Consider the following 26,703-nt stretch of genomic DNA (forward strand, 5'->3'; position numbering starts at 1 on the left):
CAGGATTTTATCCAGGGGAAAAGTCTCAAGGCACCAGTCTGGCCCATCTCCATCCTGCATTGTGCTGCCCTGGGGACCAAGCCTCTGCCACTGAGGAGGGAGGAAACCTTCTAAAAGGAGGAAGAAAAGAGATTTTTGAGAAATGTTGCTACTTGGTACAGTAGCAACCTCCAGAAGTGTGGCATAGGAGAACAGAGCTGCCCCTGGTCTCTGGGGTTTCCCATCTCCCAGGGTTCTGCCCATATTTTCTGTACCATCCCAGCTGGCTGGGATTCCTCATTCTTTCACATGAGCCAGTTCCTTCTGAGACTGCTTCCACAATCTTCACACCTTAGCTCCATGACAAGCTAGAAGGGGACTGCAGAGCCAGTCCTTACACTTTTATCAGCACAGGATTAATTAAAAAAGAATTCAGAAATAGAAAACAGCTCGGCATTAACCTCATGCTAGAGCAATTTCCAAGCAGGTACGCCAGCGAAATAAAAACAGCAATTTGCAGCTAAATAAAAATAACAGTTAAGCATTTGAAACACAAATGCACCATTCAGGAGCAGCAGATAAATATTCAGACGCGTTCATTAGGAGGTTGAGGCTGTCTCTCAAATAAACAGACAGGTACAAAATAGCAGCCTGAATACTCCAATTACGCCAACATTGCATCAGTGCCGATGCTCCCGGCTCCGAGAGTGGGAGGGGGAGAAGGGGAGAGGGTAAGGAGGAGGAGGGCAGTGGGGAAAGCGTGTGTGGGAAATACATATATATATATTTTAAATTTTTGTTTTATGTAACCAGTGTTTGGATTCTCTTCCACAGAGGGTTTAACTCCTGAGGATGGGAAGTTCTGCTGTGGCACCGTGCTCCTCATGGCTCCTACCGTGGGCTTGCCTGGCCTGGCTCCCAGGGAGGATCCCCCAGACTGGGGAGAGCCAGGCTTGGCCTCCTGCCTGCGGCCCTAAACCCACCCTGCAGAGCCCCGGGCAGGCGGGCACGGCCGTGGATCAGCGCAAAGCAAAACAGCGCCGAGCCCAAAAGCTACAAAGCCTTTGGAGCTCAAGTACTGCAGCTGATCGGAAAAACAACATCCCAGCGCCCTCAGCCCCCCGCGATCCCGCTTTGTCCCCTGGGAGTGCCTGCCCCACGGCCGGGATGTGGCTCTGGGACAAGGGGACACTGAGCAGTGGGGGTGGCTGGTGCAGAGCCCTGGTGTGGGGCCGTGGGGATGTTCAGGGACAGTGGGGTGTCCCCAACCCCAAGGACAGCCACATGTCACCTGGGTGGGGACAGGAACCACCCTGCCTCACACACAGGGAGACACAGCCCTGGTGTGGGGCCGTGGGGATGCTCAGGGACAATGGGGTGTCCCACACCCAGGGACAGTGACACTTCTGGGGCTGTCATGTGTCACCTGAGGGAGAGCAGGTCCCCCCCTACCCCATGCACCCCACGGGGGGTTCAGCACTCCCACCACACACAAACCCTGCTGTGGGGCTGGGGGCGTGCTCAGGGACAGCGGGGTGCCCCCAACCCCAAGGACAGCCACACTTTTGGAGTGACATGCGTCACCTGGGGGAGCGGGGCAGACCACTGGGGAGAGCGTAGCCCTTCTCACCATACACAAACTCTCGTGCGGGCCGGAGGGGCTGCCCAGGAGTGTCCCCCCGCGCTGGGGACAGCCGCACTTGGCGGGGGTGTCCTGTGTCCCTCAGGGCGGTGCCGGGTCCCGCCTTTCCCCGCTCCCGCCGAGCGGGGGCGCGCCGCTCCCCTCACGGCGGGGGTGGGGGGGGGGGCGCGGGAGCGCGCACTGGCGGCGCGGCGTGCGCGCGCCCTCTGCCGGCCGCGCGCGCTCCCTCCCCCGCTCCCCGTGCCGAATCTGCGGGCGCTGCCCCAGTGCGGAAAGTGCCGCGCTCCACCCGCGCCGCGCTTTACCCCGGGCCGCGATTTCATCATGCGGGGGGCGGGCGCTGCTCCGCCCGCTCCCCCTCCTTCTCCTCCTCCTCCTCATGCCGCTTCCCCGTAGCGTCCTGCCCGCCCTGCTGCGCCGCCTCGCCCGCCCGCTCCGCTCCGCCGCCGCCCCCCCCGCCATGGACGGCCCGCAGGCCGAGGCGCTGCTGGCGCCGCTCCGGAACGCGGTGCGGCAGCAGGTAACGCGGCCCGGCCCGCGCCCCGCCGGAGGGGCTCGGGGGTGTCGCCCGGGGGTCGGGCGGGCTGTGGGAGGTGCCCCCGGCCCCCCGGGGGTTGCCCGCCCTGCGGAGGGGACTTGGCGCATCCCCTCGGGGCGCTGCGGCGGCTCCGGCTCCGGGCACTGCGCGGCCTGGAGGGGCCCCATGGGTGTCCCTGTAGGTGTCCCCATGGGTGTCCCTGTAGGTGTCCCCATGGGTGTCTCTGTAGGTGTCCCCGGGGTCCCTGCCCAGCGCTGCCCCGCGGGTGCGGGGTGGTCCCTCGGGCACGGGGAGGGTACCGCGTGTGGGTTTCCCCTCATGGCTCTGTGCCCTCGCCGCGGTGCCGGAGCTGCCTGGCAGGGCTGGGTCTGTGCCTCAGCCTACCTGGGTGTCCCCTCCCGGGCTGGCTGTGCCCGGCTGGCCCTCGCTGTGCCCTGCCTTAGGCCCCTGCTCGTGTCTCCCGTGTAAAACAGCCCCCTCGTCCCTTCGGGGTCACGCCGTGATGTCCCCTTAGAGCTGAGTTTGTGCCGGGTCTCGGAGGTAAATGACGTTCACTTGGAGTTGCATATTTGCCTGATGCAGTCAGGGATGGTAATTCCTTTGCCTATTTGCCATTTCATCATTCTGATTAATCTAGGTGGGTGATGTGTCCTTTTAGCTGGGGCTACATCGCGTTGTTTTCCCATCTGCCTTCTTTTACCTTTATCATCCTTCTTACCTGAGAAGGGTTTGGTTGTCTTTCCTTTTCCTAAATAAACCTTGGCACTCTGCCTGTGTACGGGAATGGACCTTGTGGAATTCCTTCTCCTCTCTTCACCACCTGCCAGACCTGTGCCTGTGTGTCCCCCATGTGCCTCCTTTAAGTGGCTGAATCCATATTATTCTCCTGAGCTGCACACAGAGCTATGCGTGTGTCCCTTGTATTTGCAGATTTGTGCGTGTGTTTCCCCATTAAATGAGTGGATTTATGGCCTCTAATTATGCCAGCACTTCAGTGAGTTTTTATTATGAATCACTGTACAGCATAATGCCTTGGCAAGAGAGCTGCTTGTAAATAAAGCAATGATCTCTAGAACCAGCCAATTTATTTAGTTTAAAATCCTGGGTGCTGTCGTTTGCCTGTGAATACCAAGGCACCCCTTCTTTTCAGGGGTTGAAACTGGGGTGTGGGGCACCAAGGGAAAAATAAACAATAGTCCAGCTGGGGCCACACATATTGTGTTGTACAACTGGCTGTAGTAATTCCCGGAGATATTTGCACAGGAGGAGAGGGAGGGGATAACAAAGATCGGGGTGGTTGATGCCTCTGGATGCAGGAGTCTGTGTCTGGCAGCTCCAGGAGAAGTGGTTTAATTAAACCTAAGGGACTCAGCCTATGGAGAGGGAGCAGCCTATCTTCCTGCAGCAGTGCCTGATGCAATAAGCTGCCGTGATCCAGGGGTGGATCCCTCCCTGCTTTGCTGGTCTGTGGGACAAAGCTGCAGCAAAATTTGCCACATCGAGTGCTGCTGTGCACTCGTCCTCTTGGGCAGGGCTGGAGATCGGAGCTTTAATTAGATTGAGTCCTGTCAGCAGGCATAATTATTTGCTTCAGTTGTGTTTGTTGTTTTTTTTCCCTTCTCCTTGCGTATGTCTGAGCACTCTTACTTATAGGTCAAGACAAAGAGTTGCTGTGTGCTGCTTTTGGATGCTCAGCAGTGAGCAGGGTGAGGGCTCTGTTGAATCAGCAGGAGCTGCTTTGCTGCTGCCTTGATGTTTTTCCACTGCCGACCCCCCTGGCTCAACAAAACCAATTTGGACTCACTACTTTAAAAGAGAAAAACACCAGATCAGATCCCTCCCTCTGCCACGTTACCCTGGAATGGCAGTTGCAGTCCTCAGCCCCAGAGTGAAACTTCCACGTTTTTGTTTAAGTAGTTAACAGGAAGGAAACAGCAGATTTGTTCTGTTCGTGTAGCTGATGGGGTTAATCCTGACAGGATTCTTATTTTTCCTTCTCATTGTGTGTGTTTTAATGCAGTCCTTGGAGACATCCTTTTATTAATAAAATGCACTTTTGAACCCCTGGAGCACTTTTATCTTTTCTAATCTGATTACAGAATAGCAATCTGTTTATTCTCTTCCCTTTGCTTTCTCAGTTACCTGTAATGTTTTTGCCAGGAAAGTTCAGAATTTAGGAAAAAAAGTTGGTATTGTTAAAATGTTGTAATCTCTGTGGATTGTGTTTTTTTTTCTTTTTTTTTTTTTCCTCAAGATATGCAAGGTGCAAGAAAAATGCTGAACTTGGAGTATCCCATTTTTAGAACATCCCACTTAGGGCAGCTTTGATATCTCTTTTTCCTCCAGTGCTTTTGTCCTTCTCAGTAATTCAAGCTAGATCTTGGTTTTGGTGAAGAAGAGTGGACTCAAAGGAAGGCTTTTAGTTCATTTATCTCCTGGAGCAAGCTGGGCTTGACAGCTGAGGATGATATTCATAAAAGAGCCCTTTTGGGTGTGTAGGGATTGAGATTTCCCTGGGCTGAAAGGGGAGAATCATCCCCACAGGGCAGAAAGACCTCTGTGGAATTGTAACAAGGTGGTGGTGGTGGTTTGATTCAGGTCAAGACCTCCTGTAAGCCCACTGCAGGGTTTTACTGCTCTGTAATATTCAGGCTTTGGGGTTTTTTTTAAGGGTATTTTTATTTTGTTGTTGACTTTGTTGTATCTCAAAGTTACAGAGCAGGTTTTAAAAATAATGACAATTTTCCCTCAAAATGCAACGTTTTCTTTGCTTAGACATTGGGCTGGAAATATCTGTCTTCTGTGAGACTTTCTTCTGAAAATTTTTGTTCTTACTGGCCAGTTTTGATCAGGTAGAACAGAGGAAAAGAAGTCTGAAATGGTCATAGGCTTTGAGGAAAAGGGAGGGGGTGCAAGGAAGAGGAGCCTTCTGGGAGGAGATGGAGAGCTCAAAGCCTGTGTTCACCATCTCAGAATCCACTTAGTGCATGCTCAGAGACAGAAACCAGGAATTTGTGATGTACATAGAGGAATATAATTCCACATGGAGACTGAATAGCAGGTCAGTGATTTAACAGTTGTGTGGCGTGGTTGGGTTTCCCTAATGAAGTCTGCTCTCCTAACTCTTAAAAGTGTTTAAACTAAGAGTCTGCTAACTCTTAAAAGTGTGTTTCTCACTTGCAGCCTCTGGAGACCTGTGTGCAGGCTGGACAGAAATCTCCTTTTGGATTGCCAGGGGAGCTGGCAGAAAGAAAGATTTCATCTGTGGCAAAGATTGAATCTATAATGTTCTTTTTTTCCCCAGGGAGAGCTGGTGAGGAAGCTGAAGGAAGAGAAAGCTCCCCAGGTGGACATAGACAGAGCTGTAGCAGAGCTCAAAGCTCGCAAGAGGGTTCTAGAAGCAAAGGTGAGTCTGGAAATTAAATTCTGAGCTCCACGCTTTTGTCTGAAAAGCCTTGAAATCTTCTTAATTCTTTATTGGAGGTTTGGTCTAAACAGTCCACATTCAGTCCTAGATTCAGTCCTAGACTGAATCACTTCTGAAATAGTTTTTACTGGTTTCCAGCTAGTGGCAATTTCATTCTTCACCTTTTACTCTAATTTCTGTTAGCATTAAATCAGTGTGGGAACAAATACATATGAGTTCAGGTTGCCCAGTAATCAAAGCTGAAATTGAGTGTGTATTCACTAATCTTTGTTTGCTATATAGATTTTCTGTGTGCAGAGTGAGAGGACATGCTGTTCACTGTGCTGAATTTTGAGATTCTTTGTGCATTGAAATTCCCTAAGAATGTGTTTCTTTAGAAACCACCATTTTGCTACAGTAACAAAGTTTTTGTAGATGTTTCAAATAAGCTGTAGTCATTTTCAACCTTAGAGGTGAAATTGTATCCCCTTTTTTCAATGCAGCCAAGCTCTGAAGTCTTAGTGGAAATTAAATGATGAAACTTGAAGTTTGTTGCCTTTAGATCCATAAAAAAGTAAAATACATTTCTTATCCTATGAGCTCACCTCCCCTTCCCAGACTGAAACAACAAAAAGAAACTCTTGAAGCTTAAAACCAGTCAGTTGTGCAAATTCATCTATGTTCTAATTTCTGTTTCATGTAAACATGATTGTAGTTGTGCCTGGGTGGTAGTCTTAAATATAAATGAATTAATGAGTAAATACAGCACTTCTTCCAGCTGCCTGACTGTGAGAATGTGAGTTCACCTGAACTGAAACCCATTGACCCTGTTTGTCCTACAGGCTCACGTGGGATGAACAGGTGCTGCTCTCTGCCAGGTCTGGCCTTGTGGCTGCCTGTTTACATACACTGAACCCAAGAAAATGTCATTTTTACTGAGTATTCAGCATAGGCACTGGGCTTTGAAACCATTGCATGAAACCTGCATTGATAACTAGGTCATCCTGCAGGAAATACTATCTAGATGTTTTCCCAGTTTTGTGTGCCAACCCTCAGAAGCTTGGGGGGATGTCACCAGGCAGGTGAGGGGTCCTGCTGTCCCTGTGGATGTCAGCAGGCAGGTGAGGGGTCATGGAATCCCTGTGGATGTCAGCAGGCAGGTTTGGAGTTCTGCTATCCCTGTGGATGTCAGCAGGCAGGTTTGCAGTTCTGCTATCCCTGTGGATGTCAGCAGGCAGGTTTGCTGTTCTGGTATCCCTGTGAGCCCCACCTCTGTGTTGGAGGGTGCCTGTAGGATGCAGTGGGGAGGTTTCTTAGCACTTACACAATTTGTGTGGGCTGTCAGTGCAAGGCTGACCTTGCAAATGCAGCATCTGCCCTTGGGAGTGCAGCACTCCAGTACTGGGAGTGTCTCTTTCCTGATGCTGTTCCCAGCAAGGATCACAGTCCCTTCCACCTTTGGGGGAAGGCAGCAGTGATGGTTTTCAAGGCCTGTGGTTCCTACTTGAAGATGTCAGAACAGCTCTGAATTTGAAGCTTTGAGCAGGGTGGAGCAGCTGAGTACACAGAGTACACTGCTTTTAAAATTAGACCACATTTATTTGTCATTAAAGATGATAGAAAAGGGGAAATTTTAAATACATGGGCACACTTTTTGTTACCCAAAGGCTTTTCCAAGTGATAGTCTGAGATGCTTAAGGGGATCTGAATTTATTGCACTTCTGGGCTTTACTCTGCCTTAATGATCAAAACAGCTGCCTTGAGGGAAATCTTTGAAGTCTGTTGACCTCACTAATGGATTAGATTGCAAAAATCACAGGTTTTCAGATAAAGTAGTGAGACTGCTCTTAAACATTGTCACAGTATCTTGTCAGGGCATTAAGACACTCTTAAGTTTTCTGAGTGTTGAAAAAAATTTTACAAATAGATTTTCCATGCACAAATACCTAAAATCATCCCTTTGGCAGAGCATGAGGATGATGGTGCTTGTAGTCTTCATAGTGAAAATTCTTTCATGTGAGGAACACTTTACTGAAAGGTTTATGTATGCCAAGAGTTGGATGTGTGCAGTCTGAGATGGTCACTTTAAGCTCTTTTCATAGTCAGGAGAGGGAAGAAGGTCAGAACTGGAAATTGGCATTTTTTTGCAGTGATTGTGAAGAATGCTGAGGATAACTCACTCAGAGAAAGTTAGGTCGTGAGTCCACCTCAGGTGTCTGAAATGATGCTGCATTCAGACAAAGATGTTCATAATTGAGCACTTGAATCTCAGTGGGAAGATTCCTCTTTGGAAAATGAGGATGTTGACAGGATACCTTTTCTTCAAAGTGGTCTTTGCAGGTTTTTGACTCACAGTGATGAGTGAAGAGGATTTCTTCTCCTGCCAGAACCAGGAGTATTAACTGGTTTTGTTTTGCCTGACTTACAGGAGCTGGCCTTACAGCCCAAAGATGACATCGTGGACAGAGTTAAGATGGAAGACACTCTCAAAAGGAGGTTTTTCTATGACCAAGCCTTTTCTATTTATGGAGGTATGGGTTTGAAGAAATGTACATTTTTATCCCTTTAGACTAATTTTCTGGTCTTTCTAGCTGGGTGAAAGGCTACACTCTAGCAATGTTATATTGTGGTATACAAGAATTTTTTTAAAGTTTGCTTTAAACTTCCCTGCATGAGTCTGTAAACCTTTCAAAATTAACCCCTTCCTGAAGTGTTTGGGTTGGGATGGGGCTCAATTTTTGTTTTGTGTTCTCTGAATGGAAATGAGTGGACTTGAGGATGCGTGTCCTGAGGATTACATTGGTAGAAGATGGCTTCTTTGCTGAGGGTAGTGTGTTTGGGGCTTAAGGAGATAATCAGCTTATTTATAATCATTCATCTCTACCTGAGCTTCTCTTGGCAAATTAATTACAGAATATTCTGAGCTGGAAGGGACCCACAAGGATCATGGAGTCTAGCTCCTAAGTGAATAGCCCAAAAGGAGACCAAAAATGCTCAAACCCACTGTGTACTTTAGAGCCTGTTCCTTCAGTGAACTTTGCCAGTGAACTTTATGGCACAGAATAAATGTGGCTGTAAACCTCTTCAGATGGCTGATATGAGCATCTCAGGAGGCAGCACAGTGCCTCTGTGGTTACTGCTCTTTCACCTTAGATACTAAATTAAACACTCTGAGTTGTTTTATTGGCTTTTTTTTTTAATATTTGCAGCTACATTGGTGATTTGCAAATATGTGTTGTTTATTACTGACAGTAACGCTGCTTCAGCCTGTGCATGATCACTTCTTCTGTATTCAGATTCCTCCTTCACACAGATTGCTCCCACAAAACTTTGCACAAAACAGAATTCATTGGTGGAGGGGATGTGGTTTTTAGAGTTGTTGGTTGCAGGAGTTTATCAGTTTTAGTTTCTGTCACTACCTGATGCCTCAGTGCTCTGCAGCTGAACTGTACTTCATGCTCATAAAATGAAACCAGCTGATGGAAATGCTGAGAAGGGAAGACATCTCCTCCAAGCAGTGCAGCTTTGTACAATCTCACACTTCTTTTTTACCTGTTCCTCTTTGCAGGAGTCAGTGGTCTGTATGACTTTGGGCCTGTTGGGTGTGCTTTGAAGAACAACATCATCCAAGCATGGAGACATCACTTTATTCAGGAAGAGCAAATCCTGGAGATTGACTGCACCATGCTCACACCTGAGCCAGTTCTAAAGTAAATATGGGTCTTTTTTTTTTTTTTTTTTACCTGCAGCATGTAATTTCTGGTCATAGGTGCTTTTTACAGTGTTCTGTAAAATTATCCACAGGGATCTTGAGTCTGGGTCACCCATTTTCATACCATAATTAGGTTCGAGTGCATAGGGCAGTGTGATAAGCTGCTGTTGTAGATCAGGGAAAGCAGTGGCATTCATATTTGAGAGTTCAAAGCTTCCTAGCAGTCCCATTAAGTAAGAAATTGTCATTATTCCTTTTTCTAAAAGATTCAGAAGACAAGGAAAAGGGCAGAAACTTTCGTGCAGCTGAGATATAAAATACTGGGAATATCTTTACCTGAATTACTGGTTACTCCTCAGTACTGCAGCTATGTCTAGTTTTGATCATGATGCAGTTCCTGAAGGCATCAAGTGTCATCTTTGTGACACATTTTAAGATTTAGATTATTGATACTTTCCACAGATCATATTTTCTGAGGTGTGATGCTGCTTAACATGACTCTGTAATCTGAGCCTGCAGTTTTTGAAGGATTTCACTTTGATAAAGGTCTGTCCACTGGGATCACACAGACCTGGGGCTGTCTGGTGGCAGCTGTCACATTCCTTGTTTTGTGTCATCTCTTCTAGGACTTCTGGCCATGTGGACAAGTTTGCTGACTTCATGGTGAAAGATGTGAAAAATGGGGAGTGTTTTCGTGCTGATCATCTCTTAAAAGGTTTGATTTTGTTCCAAGCTGGGCGGGCCTGGGGATTTCTTGTAGTGGTACAAGCGCTGGAAAAGAGAATCTTTCTTAAGGAAAGGCTGCTGGTGTGGCCAGTCTGTCATACTTGTGTTTGCAGTAATTAATCATACCATACCAAAAATCCCATATGTTCTGCTAGTGTCTTAAGTGAGGTTCAGGATCTCTGGTGAAAACACAGTTGTGTCCCTTTTTATAAAACCCAGTGTCATCAGGCTATGAAAGATTACTGTGTTGTCTAAGCCAAGGATTTCCTATATAACAAGATTCTTGTACTCCAGTGCATTCTGGTCTTAGTTTTCTTGAATTTCAGTTGCTTTTTTAAGTACTGAAAAACAATTTATTGATGCTGTGAGGGGTCAGAGTATGTTTTTCCTGTGAGAGGTCAATTACATGGCAGTGGATGACTTTCATGTGTACCTTAGAAATAGACTTCAGGCATTTCTTTGATTTGCAAGGTCCTCACACTTCTTCCTGGTTATTAGAATTTGTTTGGAAAAACAAACCAAGAAAGTCATAGGAAGGAATCTCAGAAATAAGAAGCCTGTTTGAAAACTTTCTCAGGTACCGCTCCACTGTGAATGGAAGGATTGTTCCACTCTGCCTAAGTGAGTGGTGCTCTCTGGTTTTTGAGTCTTTTCCTTTAAATTCAAGTATGCAGAGCAATCTATATTGGCATTAAAGTAGTTTTCATTATATTCATTAAGAATTTCTTCTGTCAAAAAAAAACCTCAAAAGAAGCCCATCCAACCTCTGCCTCCTTTGCTGAGCAGCCTCATCAAACAAGTGTGTTCCTGTGTTGTGCAGCCCCTCCCTGTGAACAGCCACCTGCTGTTATTGCCAAACTGAGCTGTTACTGACTAAAAAGTCAAATTGCTTTTTTCAAACAAAAGGAGGAAGTCTTGGCATCACTGTGTGCTTTTGTGTGTCAGGGAGGATGCTGTGCTGTAACGTGGAATGCAGTCCAGCTCCTCTGTACCAGCTCTGTACCTGCCTCTGAGAACAAAATCAGCCTTGCTGCTTGGGATCAGACTAGATTTAATTTCTAGTCTGTATAATAGAAAACAAGAAAAGGACTACAAAGGACTGCTTGGGTTTAGAGACATAATATTGGACAGGAACTGGATAAGAATGTGTTGTTTTCCCTGTGGCTCTCCAGTACAGTGAACTGTAGGCCACCACTGCCCTGAGGACATGACTGGAATTACCCTGGTGGACACTGTCAGGACAAGTTGTGGACATCACTTAACTCGTGCTGGGGGATCCTCCTGAGCTGTTTCATACTGGGGTCAGTGATGGAGTTGCAGTCTAATCTCAACTTTTCTTACAGCTCACCTGCAGAAACTGATGTCTGACAAGAAGTGCACGGCAGAGAAAAAGGCAGAAATGGAAAATGTTCTAACACAGGTGGGTGCTGCACGGGGAGGTGGCTGCTTCAGGGACAGGGGTGTGTGATAGAGTCCAGAGGCAGTGGCCCTTTTCTGTTCCTAAAGATGCTCAGAAGTTTTTACTCCAGAGATCCTCTCAAATACAGACAATTGAATTGTTAACAAATATTCTGAGCTTGCTTGTGAATCTCATCACCCTCACTGTTTTGGAGAGTTTCTGCTGTTATATTAATGAGTCTCTTGGGTGTTGGGTTGGTAGGGCTGAAGCTCAGTCTTAAGAGTTGGTCTGCTCTGATTCTCACTTGATACTCTGGCAAAAGGCTTTTACATTTGTCAGTCCCTTCTGTGGGATTGTCGTACTAAGGAACAGAGATGGATCACAAGTTTTGTCAGGGTTTCTTTGAGTCAGCTCAGCATTGATTTGCTTTGTTCTGAAATTGTCTCAATGCTTTGAAGCAGTGGAGATTAGTTCCTCTGTCTCTGGCACCCCACAAAGATTTTTCCTGTGCTTACTATGAGAATAGTTGGTGTTCAGTCTGACATTCCTGAACAACTGTACAAACATTTGCCTTTATTTTTTTGTTTTTCTTTGTTTTTAATGTTTGATCTCATGACTTCTTGGATAAATGCTTCCAAAGCCATGCATTGTATGAATGTTTCCTTCCAGAAAGAGAAACTTTTTTTGTCACTGTTTTGCATCACTGAGCAGCTGTCATTAGGTTTTCCACACTACAACACTGAACTTTTACCATCCTTTAGGGAAATGTCTCTATTAATAGAGTATTTTTATATCCTGTGTTTGGATTTGTTTTCCTGATATATGAAAGATCATGACAACTAGAAATGCAGAACAGCTCTGAAAGGGCATTTAATGCATAGCTTGAATATTGTGTTTCAAGCAGCAGAATAAAAAGAAGTGCATGCAGACAAAGCCCTGCAGAAATTTTCTTCTCTCTCATTGCTGTATTATTTTTGCTCCCAACACAGAGCTCCCCATGTTTTAGCTGAATCTTTTCAAAAGAGTCTGTTCTGGTGGGCGGTGGTGCAGTCCCAATGACTTTTCTTGTGCTTTACACCCACTCTTACGCTCAGACCTCCTGTGGTATGACTAAATCCCAGACCTATTACTAAAATGGGTTTGCAAATGTGCAAAGTGTAGTCTTCTATCACTGGTTCAAACTTCAGCTTGCTTGAAAATGTAGGTCAGAAGGGAATATTTTGGGCAGGTGATTCAGAGCTGTAGATCACGCTCAGTAAAAGATAAAGAGGACATTCATTCCTGTTATCTTGTCTAGTAATTAAAATAATTCTCTTGTGTTTTGGTATTAGTTGGACAATTATGGCCAGCAAGAGCTTGCAGATCTCTTTGTGAACTACAATGTGAAGTCCCCTGTCACTGGGAATGACCTGTCCCCTCCTGTTTCTTTCAATCTGATGTTCAAGACCTCCATTGGGCCTGGAGGAAATATGCCTGGGTAGGTGCTAATTTCAATTCTGCTCACACTCTCCTTGTTTTTGAGATGATTTGGAAGAGAAATGAAATCTCTGGAGTAGCCTTCTCCAGCCTCTCAGTCCCAGCCTCCTGTAGCAGGTTAGCATTCTTTGTAGTCTTGGGAAAAGGCAAGAGAAACAAGGGGCTGTTGGAGAATCATGAAAATACTTAAAGCACCCAAAACACAGATCCCAGCTGTGCCCTTGCTGGTTGGAGTAGTTTTTATAAAGCCAGTTAATGCTGGTCTCCAATTGTCAGTGACTTCATGGCTGTAGAAAACCTACTTCAGGATACCTGTTTGAGGAAGGAGGAGAAGTTTTTTACTCTTCAGCCTTTTGCTTAATTGTTTTGGGGTTTTTTTTTGTCTGGAATTAAAAGTCTCAAGAGAAAGACTTTCACCTGTGAGTTTTGTAACAGCTGTGGCTTTCTGCCTGCTTTCCCCACCCTTAAATCTTCCTGATTTTTTTCTCTCCCCCATCTCTTTTCAGCTATCTGAGGCCAGAAACTGCACAGGGAATATTCCTCAACTTCAAACGTCTGCTAGAGTTTAACCAAGGCAAATTGCCTTTTGCTGCTGCCCAGATTGGAAATTCCTTCAGGAATGAAATCTCGCCCCGCTCCGGCCTTATCAGAGTGAGGTACTGCCAACTTCCTCTTCCAGCAGGAGGGCACCTGAGAGCAGGGAGCATCTTCCTTTGGGTCCAGGGTTTGTGCAGCATTGTTTCACTTTAGTGCTTTCTCCCAGAGGGATCTTGGTTTTGTGCCTGGTGAGCCTCAGGCTCTACAGATGAATTCACAGTTTAGGTTTTAAGTACAGAATTCTAAGATTGGCTTGTGAGAAGCAGAATCTCTGAAATAGTTGTCGTATTAGAGATAGACTCAGTTTCACTGACAGAATTTGGCTTCCATCATAGTCTAAAAGAATCATGTCCAAGGGAGCTGTGTTCTCTTACAGGGCTTTGCTTGTTTAATTATGTTTGTGCAATTTGCTTTGAAACTGAATTCAAAATGTGCTTGACCTTGTGCTTGACCAGCAATATTTCCTTGTCTCAGTCCTGCAGATTCTGCAGTTCTACAGCTTGCTGCAGAGAGGAAATTGGGAGATAACCTGACTCAGGACCAGTGTGTGTGTTGCAAGATCAGTCAAGCTGGAAAGCTCAGGGTTATTGGGAATTACTTGCAGTTCTGTCTCTGGATAAAAGTGATTATTGCCTTTCACTCGGGATAATCTCTATATTTAAACTGATCTATCCTAATTGGAAGTCTCTTCCATATAATTTGGAACAAGGGCTCCCATGCACAGGCAGTACTTGGTAATTGATTATTTTGTGGTGCCATAAATGTCACTGAGAGGCCATGGCATCCTTAGCACAGAGGGAATTCAGGAATTTCCTCAGTCCTCCTGTTCTGTTTTGCTCATCTGGAAATGAGAACTTCTCTCATTGAAATCATCTTCAGTCAAATATAAATGATATGCTTGTGGCACATTTATTGGAGACTGTTATTATGCAATCACAGCAAATTACACCCTGATGACTGTGATTTACAGTTAATGATTACCTGGAGCTTTTTTAAAGGTTGTTGATAATGAGCTAATTCAGTGGAAAGTGATTTCAAGCAAGAAGGCTCAGAATCAATCTCTGAGTAAAGATATATTAAAGACAAGTTCTTAAAACAGAATTCATGCCATTGCTGCGTGCAGCAGTATCATTATCTTCAGGAAATTACCACCTCACCTGGTTATTTTTGGCACCTCTGACATGAGTTAAAGCTACTGATTTAATCAGCAGACCCTGTGAGGAACAACTGCTTCTAATATGGGCATCACAGCAGTCTAAAAAAACTCTAGAGAACTTCTGGAAGTACTTCCAAAGGTGGTATTCTTTGCTCTGACTCACAGTGGGATTAACCATGGCCTGGAGACCTCTAGATGAATTTGTAGAAAGTTTAGTCTAGAGAGCTTCTGGAAGTACTTCCAAAGGGGGTGTTCTCTGCTCTGAGTAGTGTTAACCATGGCCTGGAAAGCTCTAGATGAATTTGTAGAATGTTTTGTTAGGAATTTGAAGATGAAACAAAATCCAATGATGAGACTGGTTCATGTTCCAGTCTGCCCATTATCTTGGCTGGGTCTGCATAGGATTTTAAATTACTGGCTTGCTGTGAGAGGCTGAAGCACAATGGTTTATTAGGGTGTAATGCATAAAATATTTAATATGTGTGTGTTTGTTTCCACTAGGGAATTCACCATGGCAGAAATTGAGCACTTTGTGGACCCCAGTGAGAAAAACCACCCCAAGTTTCAGAACGTGGCAGATCTCAACATCCTCCTGTACTCGGCCAAGGCCCAGGTCAGCGGGCAGTCTGCGCACGTCATGCGCCTGGGAGACGCTGTCCAGCAGGTAACCTTCCTCCTGCAGGCTCACCCAGCTTGCTCCTTGCAGTGTTCCTCTTAGGGCTCAGTTACACCTGGCTTTTTAAAATTAGGGCTCTGACTGATGGGTCTGTCCAGTCCTGTGTTGGTCTGCACACATGTAGTGCAGTTGGAATAGTCTGAATCCAGGACCGAGGGCACAGATAACACAAAGTTTATGTTATGTAAACCCCAGCTGGGGTTTGCTCCAGATTTATGAGTAGTTTCTCTTTAGTGAATCAGTGAGACTGAGATCTAGGCCTGGTCCTTGCTACCAGAAGAGTGCAGGTGGTCCTGGAATAGGGGTTGGGAGCTAAACTTCACACTTAGCTAGTGAAGAGGGGCAGTAAGGAATATTAATACAAGCAGTATCTGGGAATCTTATATTCAGCTGCTGATCCCCATGAGTATGAGGCTTGCATAATTAGGTGAATCACTACCTGATTAATCTAATTATGAATGAGTTGATTTACCAACCTCCTCCACCCCATTTCCTCCGACACCCAAATGAAAAAAAAACCGAAAACCCACCAAAGCACTGCCTTTAAAAAACATAAACAAAGCAAAAAAATACCAAAAACTAGCCAAAAAAAAGAAAAAAGAACACCACCCCTCTGTTGTATTGCAGCTGTGAAGTGCAGGGTGCAGCTGTTGTAATGCCAGTGACTGCACTGCTGCATACAGTGGGGTATTTACAAGTAGGTAATCCTCAGAGCCAGTGGGTGATGAGTCCTGGAGTGACAGTAACTCACTGTTTGATCAGATGGAGATGGTGTCAGTGCCACGAGGTGAATTTGAAGAGATGTAACAGCTTCAGGAGAGACAGACCTTAACCACAAGTTCTATCTGTAACGTGTCAGGTTGCCTGCAGAAGTTCACCAAATCATGACTTTGCTTCCTTAGGAATTCACATGGATGTTTTTTTCCTGCTTTTTCTCCCTGCAGGGTGTGATCAATAACTCTGTTCTGGGTTACTTCATCGGCAGAATCTACCTCTTCCTCACCAAGGTCGGCGTATCCCCAGAGAAGCTGCGCTTCCGACAGCACATGGAGAATGAGATGGCTCATTATGCCTGTGACTGCTGGGATGCAGAGTCCAAAACCTCCTATGTAAGAGGGCAAAGTGCAAACAGCAAGGGGAACCCCTGTCAGATGTGGTTTATTTCTGGCTCTTTTAAGTTAGGGCTGTGGGTCTGATTCATCTGTCCAGCTCCACGTTGGTCTGAACACACGTAGTGCAGTTGAAATATTCTGAATCCAGGACCAGGGGGCAGCTCAGCTCCCTGCACAAAGTTTATGAACTGTTCATGCTGCTTTGGTAGGTCCAGGCTCCTTTGCTGGAGCCTGAAGTAGCCTGGGGAAACTGCCCTGGTCAAACTTCATCTGGAGTTAAAGGGAACTGAGTCCTGGTGCTTTCCAAAGACTGTAACCTCTCTAACAGCAGTGGGAAAGGACTTGTTTTGCTGGAGGTGTTATTCCAGGGCAGATTGCTTCCTGCTTGAATGCTTGCTCTTCCTTTCCCTCTTCCATGCTGTGAGAAATGAGTTCACTCCTGCCAGTTCAGACAGCTGGTACTGGAAGAAAAATTCCTCAAGGATTTGTTATCATCTTCCTGCTGAGTCATTAAGACCTTTTTCATTCAAGCCTTCTTGAGTGCCTTTTTTTCCCCTCATGTATTGTTGGTTGGATTTAGACTCATCACTAGTGATGTTTTATTACAGCATGTTAGAGGAATAGCAGCCAGTAAAATTCTACCAAACTGAAGATTATAAGAAAACCAAACCTCCTGCAGCTTAGATGAGTGATTTGTCTTCATATAGAAAAGACCTGAAGGAATGGCTTCCTCTGAATGTCCATAGCTGACCTCCACAAGTTCACAGCCTGTATTTCCAGCCTATATTTCACAGCCTATATTTCCACACATGGTGTGAGCCACACCATGTAAATAAGATTATTCAACTTTGCAAGCCTTGCCATGATGATCAGGACAATGCTCACAGAGCAGGGTGTCCAACAGCCTAACCCAGGAGTGAGCACAGCAATCTGATGGGTGTAAAAGGAGCACTTTGGGAGCTGGGCCATGCTTTGGTTTGTTACTTAGGTCTGATTAAAAATGTTTGCAGCACTCATTTGTAAGAAGGGAAGGGGTCTGAGCAGCTTAAAGTCCATTCTATAAATTTAATGCTCACAATGGTGTGGGTTAAGGGATTTAAAGATCTAACCCACCTCCCATGGGCAGGGACGCCTTCCACTATCCCAGGTTGCTCCAAGCCCCATTCAGCTTGGCCTTGAACACTTCCAGGGATCCGGGGCAGCCACAGCTTCTCTGGGCACCTTGTGCCAGGGCCTCACCACCCTCCCTGGGAAAAATTTCTTATTAATGTCTCATCTAAACCTGCCATCTTTCAGTTTAGAGCCATTCCTCCTTATGCTGTCACTTGTGCTGTCCTTGTCCAAAGTCCCTCTCCAGTTCCTGGAGCCCCTTTAGGCACTGGAAGAGCCTTCTCTTCTCCAGGCTGAACAACCTCATAAACCTGTATTCTGTGTTTGCTGAGAAGTAGCTGTAACACCCTAATAGCCAAATTTCTGTAAAAACAAAATGCCCTGAAACACCATGATTGTCAAGCACAGGGATTTTTTCTGTTGACACACCTTTTCTGACACCCTGCTATATCACTCCAGCTTGGAAAACCACACAACATCTGGCTGCCCATACATCCCACACTGATGTGACAGTGAGTGGGAAGCAGCTGCTGAGCCTTGTCTTACATGGGATTGTCTGTTCAGAAATCCAGAGGGAGGTTGGGTTTGCTGCTTCACCAATCCAGTGTGACCAATGTTCTGAGATTCCTCCTTGCCATACATGCTGAAATACTGAATTAAGAGCTTCCCTTGCATGTGATCTGTGTTGTAGCAGCTCCTAAGCCAGGCTTTTGGCCATTCCAGTGTGATTGATTCCCTGCTGTGTGTCCCATGGGGACATGCTGCCTTGTGTGCCTGTGGCATGTGAGTGATAGGGCTGTGTGCTCTGGCCCCAGCCTGAGCTGTTGGCACAGGGCTGTGCTCTGCCAAGCCATGTGGAAAAGCTGGCCCTGAACACAGGCACTGGGTAGATGACTGATTGTTTCCTCTGGAAACAAATGGAATCACTCAAATGAGGGAGCAACTGGTGAGGGAGGGCTGCTTATTGTAACAGAGCTAATTATGTAGAAAAAACAGTCATGGGAGCAGGGAGGGCTTAAGGGTGAATAAACATATTTGATGGTTAAGTGGACAAAAAAGTGAGTTGGTGAAAGCTTCCAGTTTTGTTTTTTCAGGGTTGGATTGAGATCGTTGGCTGTGCTGATCGTTCCTGCTATGACCTTTCCTGCCATGCCCGTGCCACCAAAGTTCCTCTCATAGCTGAGAAGCATCTCAAAGAACCTATATCCTTTCAGAATAAACCAGCTTCTCCTGAAGTGGAAAGGGATTGGACAGGGAGATGTCTTGGAGATCTGCATAGCCCTGTTTCAAGTTACTTATGTATATTTAACAGGGAAACCTACAACTACAGGCCAGCATGACTTTGGGAAGTGACCTGGAAAGAACTGAGCATTTGTTACTCCTTTCCTCTCTTGGAGGGAAGTTCCTTCATCCGGTAGCGGAGGAGATGTCTTTGTGTTGTGTAGCAATTAACTTAGACATAATGAACCAGGCCCTGCTTTCTGTCCTCACAAACTCCTTAACTGCCTTGCACAGAACAGTCAACATTGTTCAGTTTGAGGCAAATAAGGGAGCCATTGGCAAAGCTTACAAGAAGGATGCCAAGGTGGTGATGGAATACCTTTCCATGTGTGATGAGTGCTACATCAGCGAGATGGAGCAGCTGCTCAACGAGAAAGGGTGAGCTCTGTGTGTGTGGTACCTTCCTCTGACACCCTGATGTGGGCCCCAGAGGGCTGCTGCATCTATTTGAGCCACTTGAAACCAGTTTCCTTGCAAGAGCTGGCTGTGTGGGTCATCTGAGATGTTTGAGTGCTCTCCCCAGGCATTGCTGGTCACCCATCAACATATCTTTGGGTGTATGCACATAAATATTTGTTTGTCTTTAGGGGAATGAGTTGCTGGCTTTAGTAGGATCATCCCAAAAGAGTTCAGTGAAATGGGAACTATTTACCAGCTTCCCCACTCTGGTTTGAGAGTGGACCAGGACTGACTTAAAACTTTAATGAAATAATTCTGTGACTGATGGAACAAGATAGTTAAATGAGAAGCAAAACTTGCTTGAGTATCCTCCAGTGTTTAGTGAGCTGCTTTAGGACCTGTTACAGCCTTTAATTTACTGTGGCAGGAATTTGTATGATTTTCTTTGACCTGCCTTCCTAACAACTGAGAATATGAGAAGTCTTTTCAATTGTCAGATTTGGCTGAAGCAGGCCAACAGCTTCTGCTGTTCAGTTCCCCTAACAGTCTGTGTTAGGGAAAAGCTAATGGTGCAGTAACAAAAAAATAAACTTAATTTCCTGCTTGAAATGGTACAAGGTGTAGGATAAATGAATACATTACAGAATGGTAACACATCTTTCTTTCTTCCCCTGAGCTAAAAAGTATTTCTTTCACATCTCTATGAATGTGAGAGTGTAGGAAAAAACAGTAGCACTCAAAATGGGCAGAGAAATTATTGCAGAGAAGAAACTTAGTCCAGAATCTCCCTGAAATGGTTCAGTAGATGAGTTACAAGCAATAGCCCTGGTTTCATTGATAGTGCAGTGCCTGCTTTGTGTGCCTCCCTTTTTGTCTTTGGTGTATAGGCTTCATCCTAAAAATTTCCCAATTGACTTTGCTTCAGGCTGTTAACCACAGCAAAGTTCACTGTGATTATGAAAATGGTTGCTTTTAATGTACATGTAGTAATTTTATTATTAATGCAAATTTCTTTTAGTGGGGATGCTACGTGTTTCTTTCATCTCTGGGGTTTTCCCTTGCTTCTGTCATCCTGCTCTCAGAGTCTACCAAGTGATGCAATTAAGGAAATAAAACTTGTTTGTTTATTGCTGTAGCTTTTAAATGACTTCTTTTTCCTTTGCAGGGAATTCACTGTTGAAACTGAAGGGAAAACTTTTCTATTAACAAAGGACATGGTTACTGTGAAGAGATTTCAGAAAACATTACATGGTAAATTTGATTCTTTGTTGTTTGATCATCATCAGGATACACTTTGAGTATGAACTTTATTGGTAGCATTGTCCTGTTAATATTGTAACACAGCATAGGAAAAAAATGCCAAATGTAATTTCCTCAAAATTTAAGAGTAAGAAGGCTTTTGGAAAGTCAGTGACTGCATCTCCACAGAAATAAGTCCTGACACAGGAAAGGGGGCTAGAAGGAAACTTTTTCCAAAATGCATGGATGTAGGGAAGCCAGAGAAAGGGCCCTGAGTTGTTTTCTACGGCCTAAATATGTCCTGTACATGAGCTAAGTCCAAATCTCTATTTCAGGTATTTGCATTTAGAACAGAAATGTTTAATCTTTTATTCCATGTACTCATCTACATGTGAGCAAAAGGACAGCATCAGCAACCACATCTTTTTCTTGTGTCTAAAAACATTTTTAATGATGATTTTAATGGTGTGTTATTTTGTGTTCCAGTGGAAGAAATCATCCCAAATGTCATTGAGCCCTCGTTTGGCATTGGAAGGATCATGTACACAGTGTTCGAGCACACATTCCGCATCCGGGAAGGAGATGAGCAGAGAACGGTGAGTGCTGGGCCAGCTGCAGGCACCTGCCCTCCCCTGACATCCAGGGAAAGGGCTAAAAGAGCCCTGCACAATGCCCAGCAGAGATGGGAAAGCCCAGCTGGGGTGTGGCATTGCTGGTTTTGCCAGTGTTGTGGTGTTGTGAAGGTCCCCAAGACGAGGTGAGAGATGAGAATTTGACTCCAAGTTCTCAGAAGGCTATCTGATATATGATATGATATTAAAGAAATGCTATACTAAAATTATACTAAACTATAGAGAGAGGATGCAGACAGAAGGCTAGAAAAGAGTGATAAGGAAAACTCATGATAGACTCAGAGAGTCCGACACAGCTGCTGTGAGTGGCCATTGATTAAAAACAATCCACATGCTGGCTAAACAGTTCTCCAAATCACATTCCAAAGCAGCAAAACTTGGAGAAGCTGGGGCTTCTCATCTTGCCAGGAAAAGAAATCCTGGTGAAGGGATTTTTCATAAAATACCACGGTGACACCAGTGTACTTTTCATTTTCATGTTCATGAGAGCATTCTGCTCATGTTGCATGAGGCTCTCGCTGGATTCCTGGCAATGGGGTGAGAAATTCCTCCTTCTGCATCCGCACTTGACAGAGTTCCATTGCTCAGAGAAGGGCATATCTTCAGTGTTTCATTTCCTTTCTTGCTGCTGCTTTTCCTGGAATCATACTTCTGTGCAGTAGGATGGACAATGGACTAACTGTTTGCTGAGTCCCCAGTGACATTCAGCCTTCTCTGGTTCTGGACACCCCTAAAACCTTGACCTGAAGCTTTGTTGTAGCAGGGGCCAGAGGGAAGTGTGTGTTACAGACAGAGCTTCCTCCAGCCAGTGCCCAGGTGTGGTGCTCTGTGCCATTGCTGGTGGCACATGAGAAGCTGGCTGGAAACTTGGTGCTGCTTCCTGCTCGTTGTTCCTGGCTCCTGGACTGTGTTCATAAAAAAGAAATAAAACATTTAAAAAGTGCTTCTTTACGTCTCTGGGTGTCACAGGATGTGGTCCATTTATGACTGGGGGAATACGGTTCAGGAACTCAGAGTTAGGACACAGCTGACTTTGAATCCCAAACTGCTCCTGAAGTATAAAATATTGGATTTACCTTCCTTCTAGTACCTATTTACTTTCCATGTAGCCTGGACTGCTTTATATTGTGGTACATCTCACATACATTGCTTCTGTCCCTTTTACACCTTGCTGATTGCCAGGAAAGATCTTGTTATTTTTCCCTCACTTCTGGCACATTTTTATTTTCCGAGGGTGTCTGTGAAGGGTTCTAAAAACCTTGTGTCTGTGAAGGGTTCTAAAAACCTTTTTGCTCCATATACTCCATGTGTGTGTAGTCTCAAACAGTTTGGTTTAGACTGTGCCTAAGACTAAATTTCCTGGAAAGACGCCTCCACCCTTAATTTTTCTGTAATTCAGATGAGGTTAAATTTCTTTAGGAGGGCTCTATAATAGACTATTCTGGTGGGAGGTGACATTTAGCTGTCAGGAGACAAGGGGGAATGGAGACTGAAGAAAATCAGTTGTGCTCCAGTGGTGTGAGATGTCACTGCCGATGTCCTAGAGTAGGCCAGAGATTCCCTTGGAACACTCACCCTGCCTCCAGCCTCAGTCAGAGCTTATTCTCACCTCTTAAGAGTCTGATCCAACCACTAAACTTGTATTTATTGACTTGTGTTTTTCCTTTTTTCCACAGTACTTCAGCTTCCCAGCTGTTGTAGCACCGTTCAAGTGCTCCGTTCTTCCTCTGAGCCAGAATCAGGAATTCATGCCTTTTGTCAAGGAATTATGTAAGTGTGTTAAGCACTTTGGGGCTGATTGGGCTGTGCACTGGGAAGAGAGGGCTCTCAAAATAGCATTGGGATCATGTGGCTCTCCAAAGTGCACAGGGAGAGTTGTTGACCTGAGCTGAGTATCCACAAGCTTTGAGTATCCATCAAACTCTTCAATTATGCTCAAAAAACCCACCACTATGACCATCCCTGTGTTGCTTTGGAGTGTAAAAGATGTTGCTTTTTTTCCTTCTGTTTCAAAAATAAATCTTCCCCACTGCTTAGGAGAAACTGGAACGGTGGGGGTTTTTGTTTTGTAATTAAAATTTGCTTTGCTTTTATTGGCTACCTAATTTATTGAGTCTGTCCCAGAGCTGCTGAGCCTGCAACCAATTCTGTTGAACTGCCCACTGATAGTGGGCATCATGGGCAAAGATAGGGGCCATAAAACTGAATAGAAGAAGGGTAGGAACAGGGGTTGCATGTCAGACAGTGCCTTTTGCTGTCAGCACCAGTTCTGCCTGGGACTTGGTCTCCAGGCTCTGGATGTGCCCTGCACACTGAGGCTGGTGTGTTAGAGTCATGGCACTGATGACAAGGGGAAAAGCTTGGTGACTTTGCACTTGGAGTGAGAGTTGTAGTGCAATGTGGAGAGCTGGGAGAGCAGGGTGGGTTTGACCCTGTGGTCCTACAAAGAATGGAACACTGGATGTTCTGTCAGAGTAAAACTGGGGCTCTGAGATGCTGCTTGCACCCAGGACAGGTGATGCCTCATGGGGTGATGCCTAGAGGGGCTGACCTGGAACGGAGGCTAGAGAGTGTTAAAGGAATAAAGTAGGGATTTTTTTAAAGGGCCTTTAAAGGATACACCTTGGGCAGCACAAGAGCCTGACCATCCTGGCTCTACCCAGGATGGACTCAAGATGGATGCAAAATGGATGCTGGGTCATGAGTTTTTACACTTTTATAAGTTTTGGTCCATTTCCATTTTGGGGTTAATTGTCCAATTCCAGCTCCAGGTTATGCAGTCCCATCCTCCCAGACTGCTCTCCTCAGTTTGCTGCTGTTTACACTTTTTGGGCCTGAAGCTGCAGCAGTGTCCTTCATTCTCAAGCTGGAAAAGGATTGTTTTGTGTGACTGAGCTGTGAGGAGAACTTGCTAACACTATGTGAAGTTCAGTACAGGATCTGGAAAATACAAAAGCTAAAACTTACCAGGGGTATGGGGAGCCTGTGCTGGGGTCCTGTAACAATCCCTGCTCTGTTCCCTGCAGCCGAAGCACTGACCAGGACCGGGATCTCCCACAAGGTGGATGACGCAGCGGGGTCCATCGGCCGGCGCTACGCCCGCACAGACGAGATCGGCGTGGCCTTCGGCATCACCATCGACTTCGACACCGTGAACCGCACCCCACACACGGCCACGCTGCGCGACCGCGACTCCATGCGCCAGATCCGCGCCGAGGTGAGCATGGGGCACAGCTCACAGGGCTCACACAGCTCACACAATTCACAGAGCTCACACAACTCACACAGCAAACACAGCTCACACAGCTCACAGAGCTCACTGGATTCGAAGACACCTTCAATATCATCCAGTCCAACCCAGCCCCAACCCCTCAACTCAACCCTGGCACCCAGTGCCACATCCAGGCTTTGTTAAACACACCCAGGGATGGGGACTGCACCACCTCCCCGGGCAGCCATTCCAGAACTTTATCACTCTTTCTGTGAAAAACTTTCTCCTGATATCCAGCCCGTATTTCCCTTGGTGCAGCTGGAGGCTGTGTGCTCTGGTTGTGTCAGTGCTGCTGCAGACAGAGCCCAGCCCAGCTGAGCACAGGCACCTTTCAGGAGCTGTGAGAGTGATGAGGGCAGCCCTGAGTCTCCTTTTCTCCAGGCTGAGCACCCCCAGCTCCCTCAGGGGCTCCTCTCAGGGTTTGTGTTCTCAGCCCCTCTCCAGCCTCGCTGCCTCCTGTGGATGTGCTCAGTGTCCCAAGGTCCTTCCCAAGCTGAGGGGCCAGAGCTGGGCACAGCACTCGAGGTGTGACCTCACCAGGCTTAGGGGCTGGCAAAGCCAAGGATGCTCCTTTTGGCCTTGGGGTCAACATCCCCTGCTGATTCTGTCACTAATCCCTGTGGGAGCTGCCTCCAGCTCTGTAGCAATTAAACTTTTTTGAGAAATCCCCAGGAACAGATACGGGTCATGCAGAAGATGCTGGCCCAGCTGATAAAGTGAGCAGAAGCTTTTGTTTTTCTTGCATGCAGAGGTGTTGATCTTACCAGGAAGCCATGCCTTGTGCTGACTACACTGCTCTTCAGAGTGGCTCTTTCCAAGAGAAGGCAGTTGAGTTAAAGCATTGACTGGGTTGTGTCTGGCTTTCAAAGGCTGGGCTCCCTATAATCCAGAAGCACCAAGAGGGAGAACACTGGGGTTTGCCTTGCAGCTGCTGTTGCCTGTGCAGCACCATGGGAGCCCCAAAGCTGTGTGTACCCTAAGCACACTCTGCCAGTGTGGCTGCAGACTGGAATAGCAAAAACCTCCCTGTGGTGGGCTCTGGCTCTGCTCAGAGCAGTGAATCTGCAGTCTGGGGAGGTTTTCAGGTTTTTCTTTTCTCCCTGATGTTTTTTTCTCCCTGGCCTTCACCCCAGGCACAGGGAGGAGATGGTGCTCACCTGTGAGGCTGGGTTGCAGCTCCACAGAAGCACCTGCAGTGCCTGGGGCTGCTGAGCTGGCTGGGGTTTGGCTGGCTGTAAAAGGCAGTGCCAATTCCTCAGGGCACCCTTCTGTCTCTCTGTCACCTGGGTGTCTCTCACTGCTGACCAGCAGAGATGAGACTTTGCTATCCTTCAATTTTCAGCTTTCTGCAAATTTTCAGCTTTCTGGCTGATCCTTTGCACCATGACAGTGTGCTGTGAGGAGCAAAGAAAAGGCAACTTGCAGCTTCTTTGGTGCTGGTGTTATAGTAGGTAGGGCCTAGCTGAATCCTGGCTTACAGCATTGTTTGGATGTGTATTAAAAAAACTTTTTTTTTTTTTCCCTTCCCAAACTGTAGCACAACATTACCTTGCTTTGGTTGACCACTTTCCTCCTGGATCACCCTAATAACAGATTGATCTAAGGTGTCCTAATTAATGGTTTTCTCCCCAAAAATGATCTTCCAGGAGATACTTTGTACCTGTTCTATTGCTGATGTAATAATTGCCCAATATCCAGCTTGATTTTGGTGACTTATGTCTTTGTGGCTTTTCCTGCAGATCTCTGAACTTCCTGGCATCATCCGAGACTTGGCCAACGGTTATCTCACCTGGGCTGATGTTGAGGCAAAGTATCCACAATTTGAGGGACAAGAGACTGGCAAAAAGGACACAATAGAGGAATAAAGAAAAGGACCTGAAGTAAAATCCTGTCAAAATGTCCACTTTTTACTGTTCATGTTAATATGAAATAAACTTACCATGTATTATTCAAAGCTGCATTATTTGTGCACACAGGGACTATTTGGGTATTTTTTTCTTTTCCTCAATTGCTGATCAGATTTAACTTTAAAAACTGAAATAATTGCAGCCTGAGCTGAAGGTGTTACAAATAAAACCACGATTGTATATGCCTGCCTCTCTGTTCCTGCAGCCTTGTGCTTTCTTTAGAAATGTCCCTTTTTTCTCTCATTTTTGCCCTCCTGCTCAGAGTTGTGTGTGTTACAGGTTCATGCACAGGATTTCTTCTGGGTTTGGATCACCCTGAGCTCTGGTGGAAGATGGTCCCAGGTGCATGGGCTGTGTTTGTGAAGGGGTGATCCCAGTGCCAGTCCTCTTTTCTCCACTGTGGTTCAAGCAGCCCCCTCAAGAGATGGGTTCAGTGCTCTGTTTT

General features: G+C 46.0%; 1 protein-coding gene across 1 annotated transcript; it reads left to right on the forward strand.

Moving 5' to 3' along the window:
• The first annotated feature begins 1,982 nt into the window (after positions 1-1,982).
• Positions 1,983-26,438, forward strand: GARS1 (glycyl-tRNA synthetase 1). The gene is made up of 17 exons (XM_084226371.1): positions 1,983-2,141; positions 5,464-5,565; positions 7,994-8,096; positions 9,134-9,275; positions 9,904-9,992; positions 11,347-11,423; positions 12,734-12,879; positions 13,385-13,534; positions 15,133-15,295; positions 16,252-16,416; positions 18,624-18,733; positions 19,045-19,188; positions 20,375-20,460; positions 20,935-21,044; positions 22,757-22,850; positions 24,107-24,297; positions 26,091-26,438. Exons 1-17 carry the CDS (start codon positions 2,001-2,003, stop codon positions 26,214-26,216), a joined length of 2,139 nt encoding a protein of 712 aa, XP_084082497.1. The 5' UTR covers positions 1,983-2,000; the 3' UTR covers positions 26,217-26,438.
• Positions 26,439-26,703: the final 265 nt, after the last annotated feature.

Source organism: Fringilla coelebs (assembly GCF_963513975.1).
Source record: "Fringilla coelebs genome assembly, chromosome: 1".
NCBI lineage: Eukaryota > Metazoa > Chordata > Aves > Passeriformes > Fringillidae > Fringilla > Fringilla coelebs.

What these genes read in the sequence shown, in the direction of transcription:
- GARS1 (XM_084226371.1), top strand. Translation starts at nt 2,001, where the DNA reads ATGCCGCTTCCCCGTAGCGTCCTGCCCGCCCTGCTGCGCCGCCTCGCC. An exon ending in GGAACGCGGTGCGGCAGCAG is followed by an intron (nt 2,142 to 5,463) that starts GTAACGCGGCCC and finishes TTTTTTCCCCAG; the next exon opens with GGAGAGCTGGTGAGGAAGCT. An exon ending in TGCTGATCATCTCTTAAAAG is followed by an intron (nt 9,993 to 11,346) that starts GTTTGATTTTGT and finishes CTTTTCTTACAG; the next exon opens with CTCACCTGCAGAAACTGATG.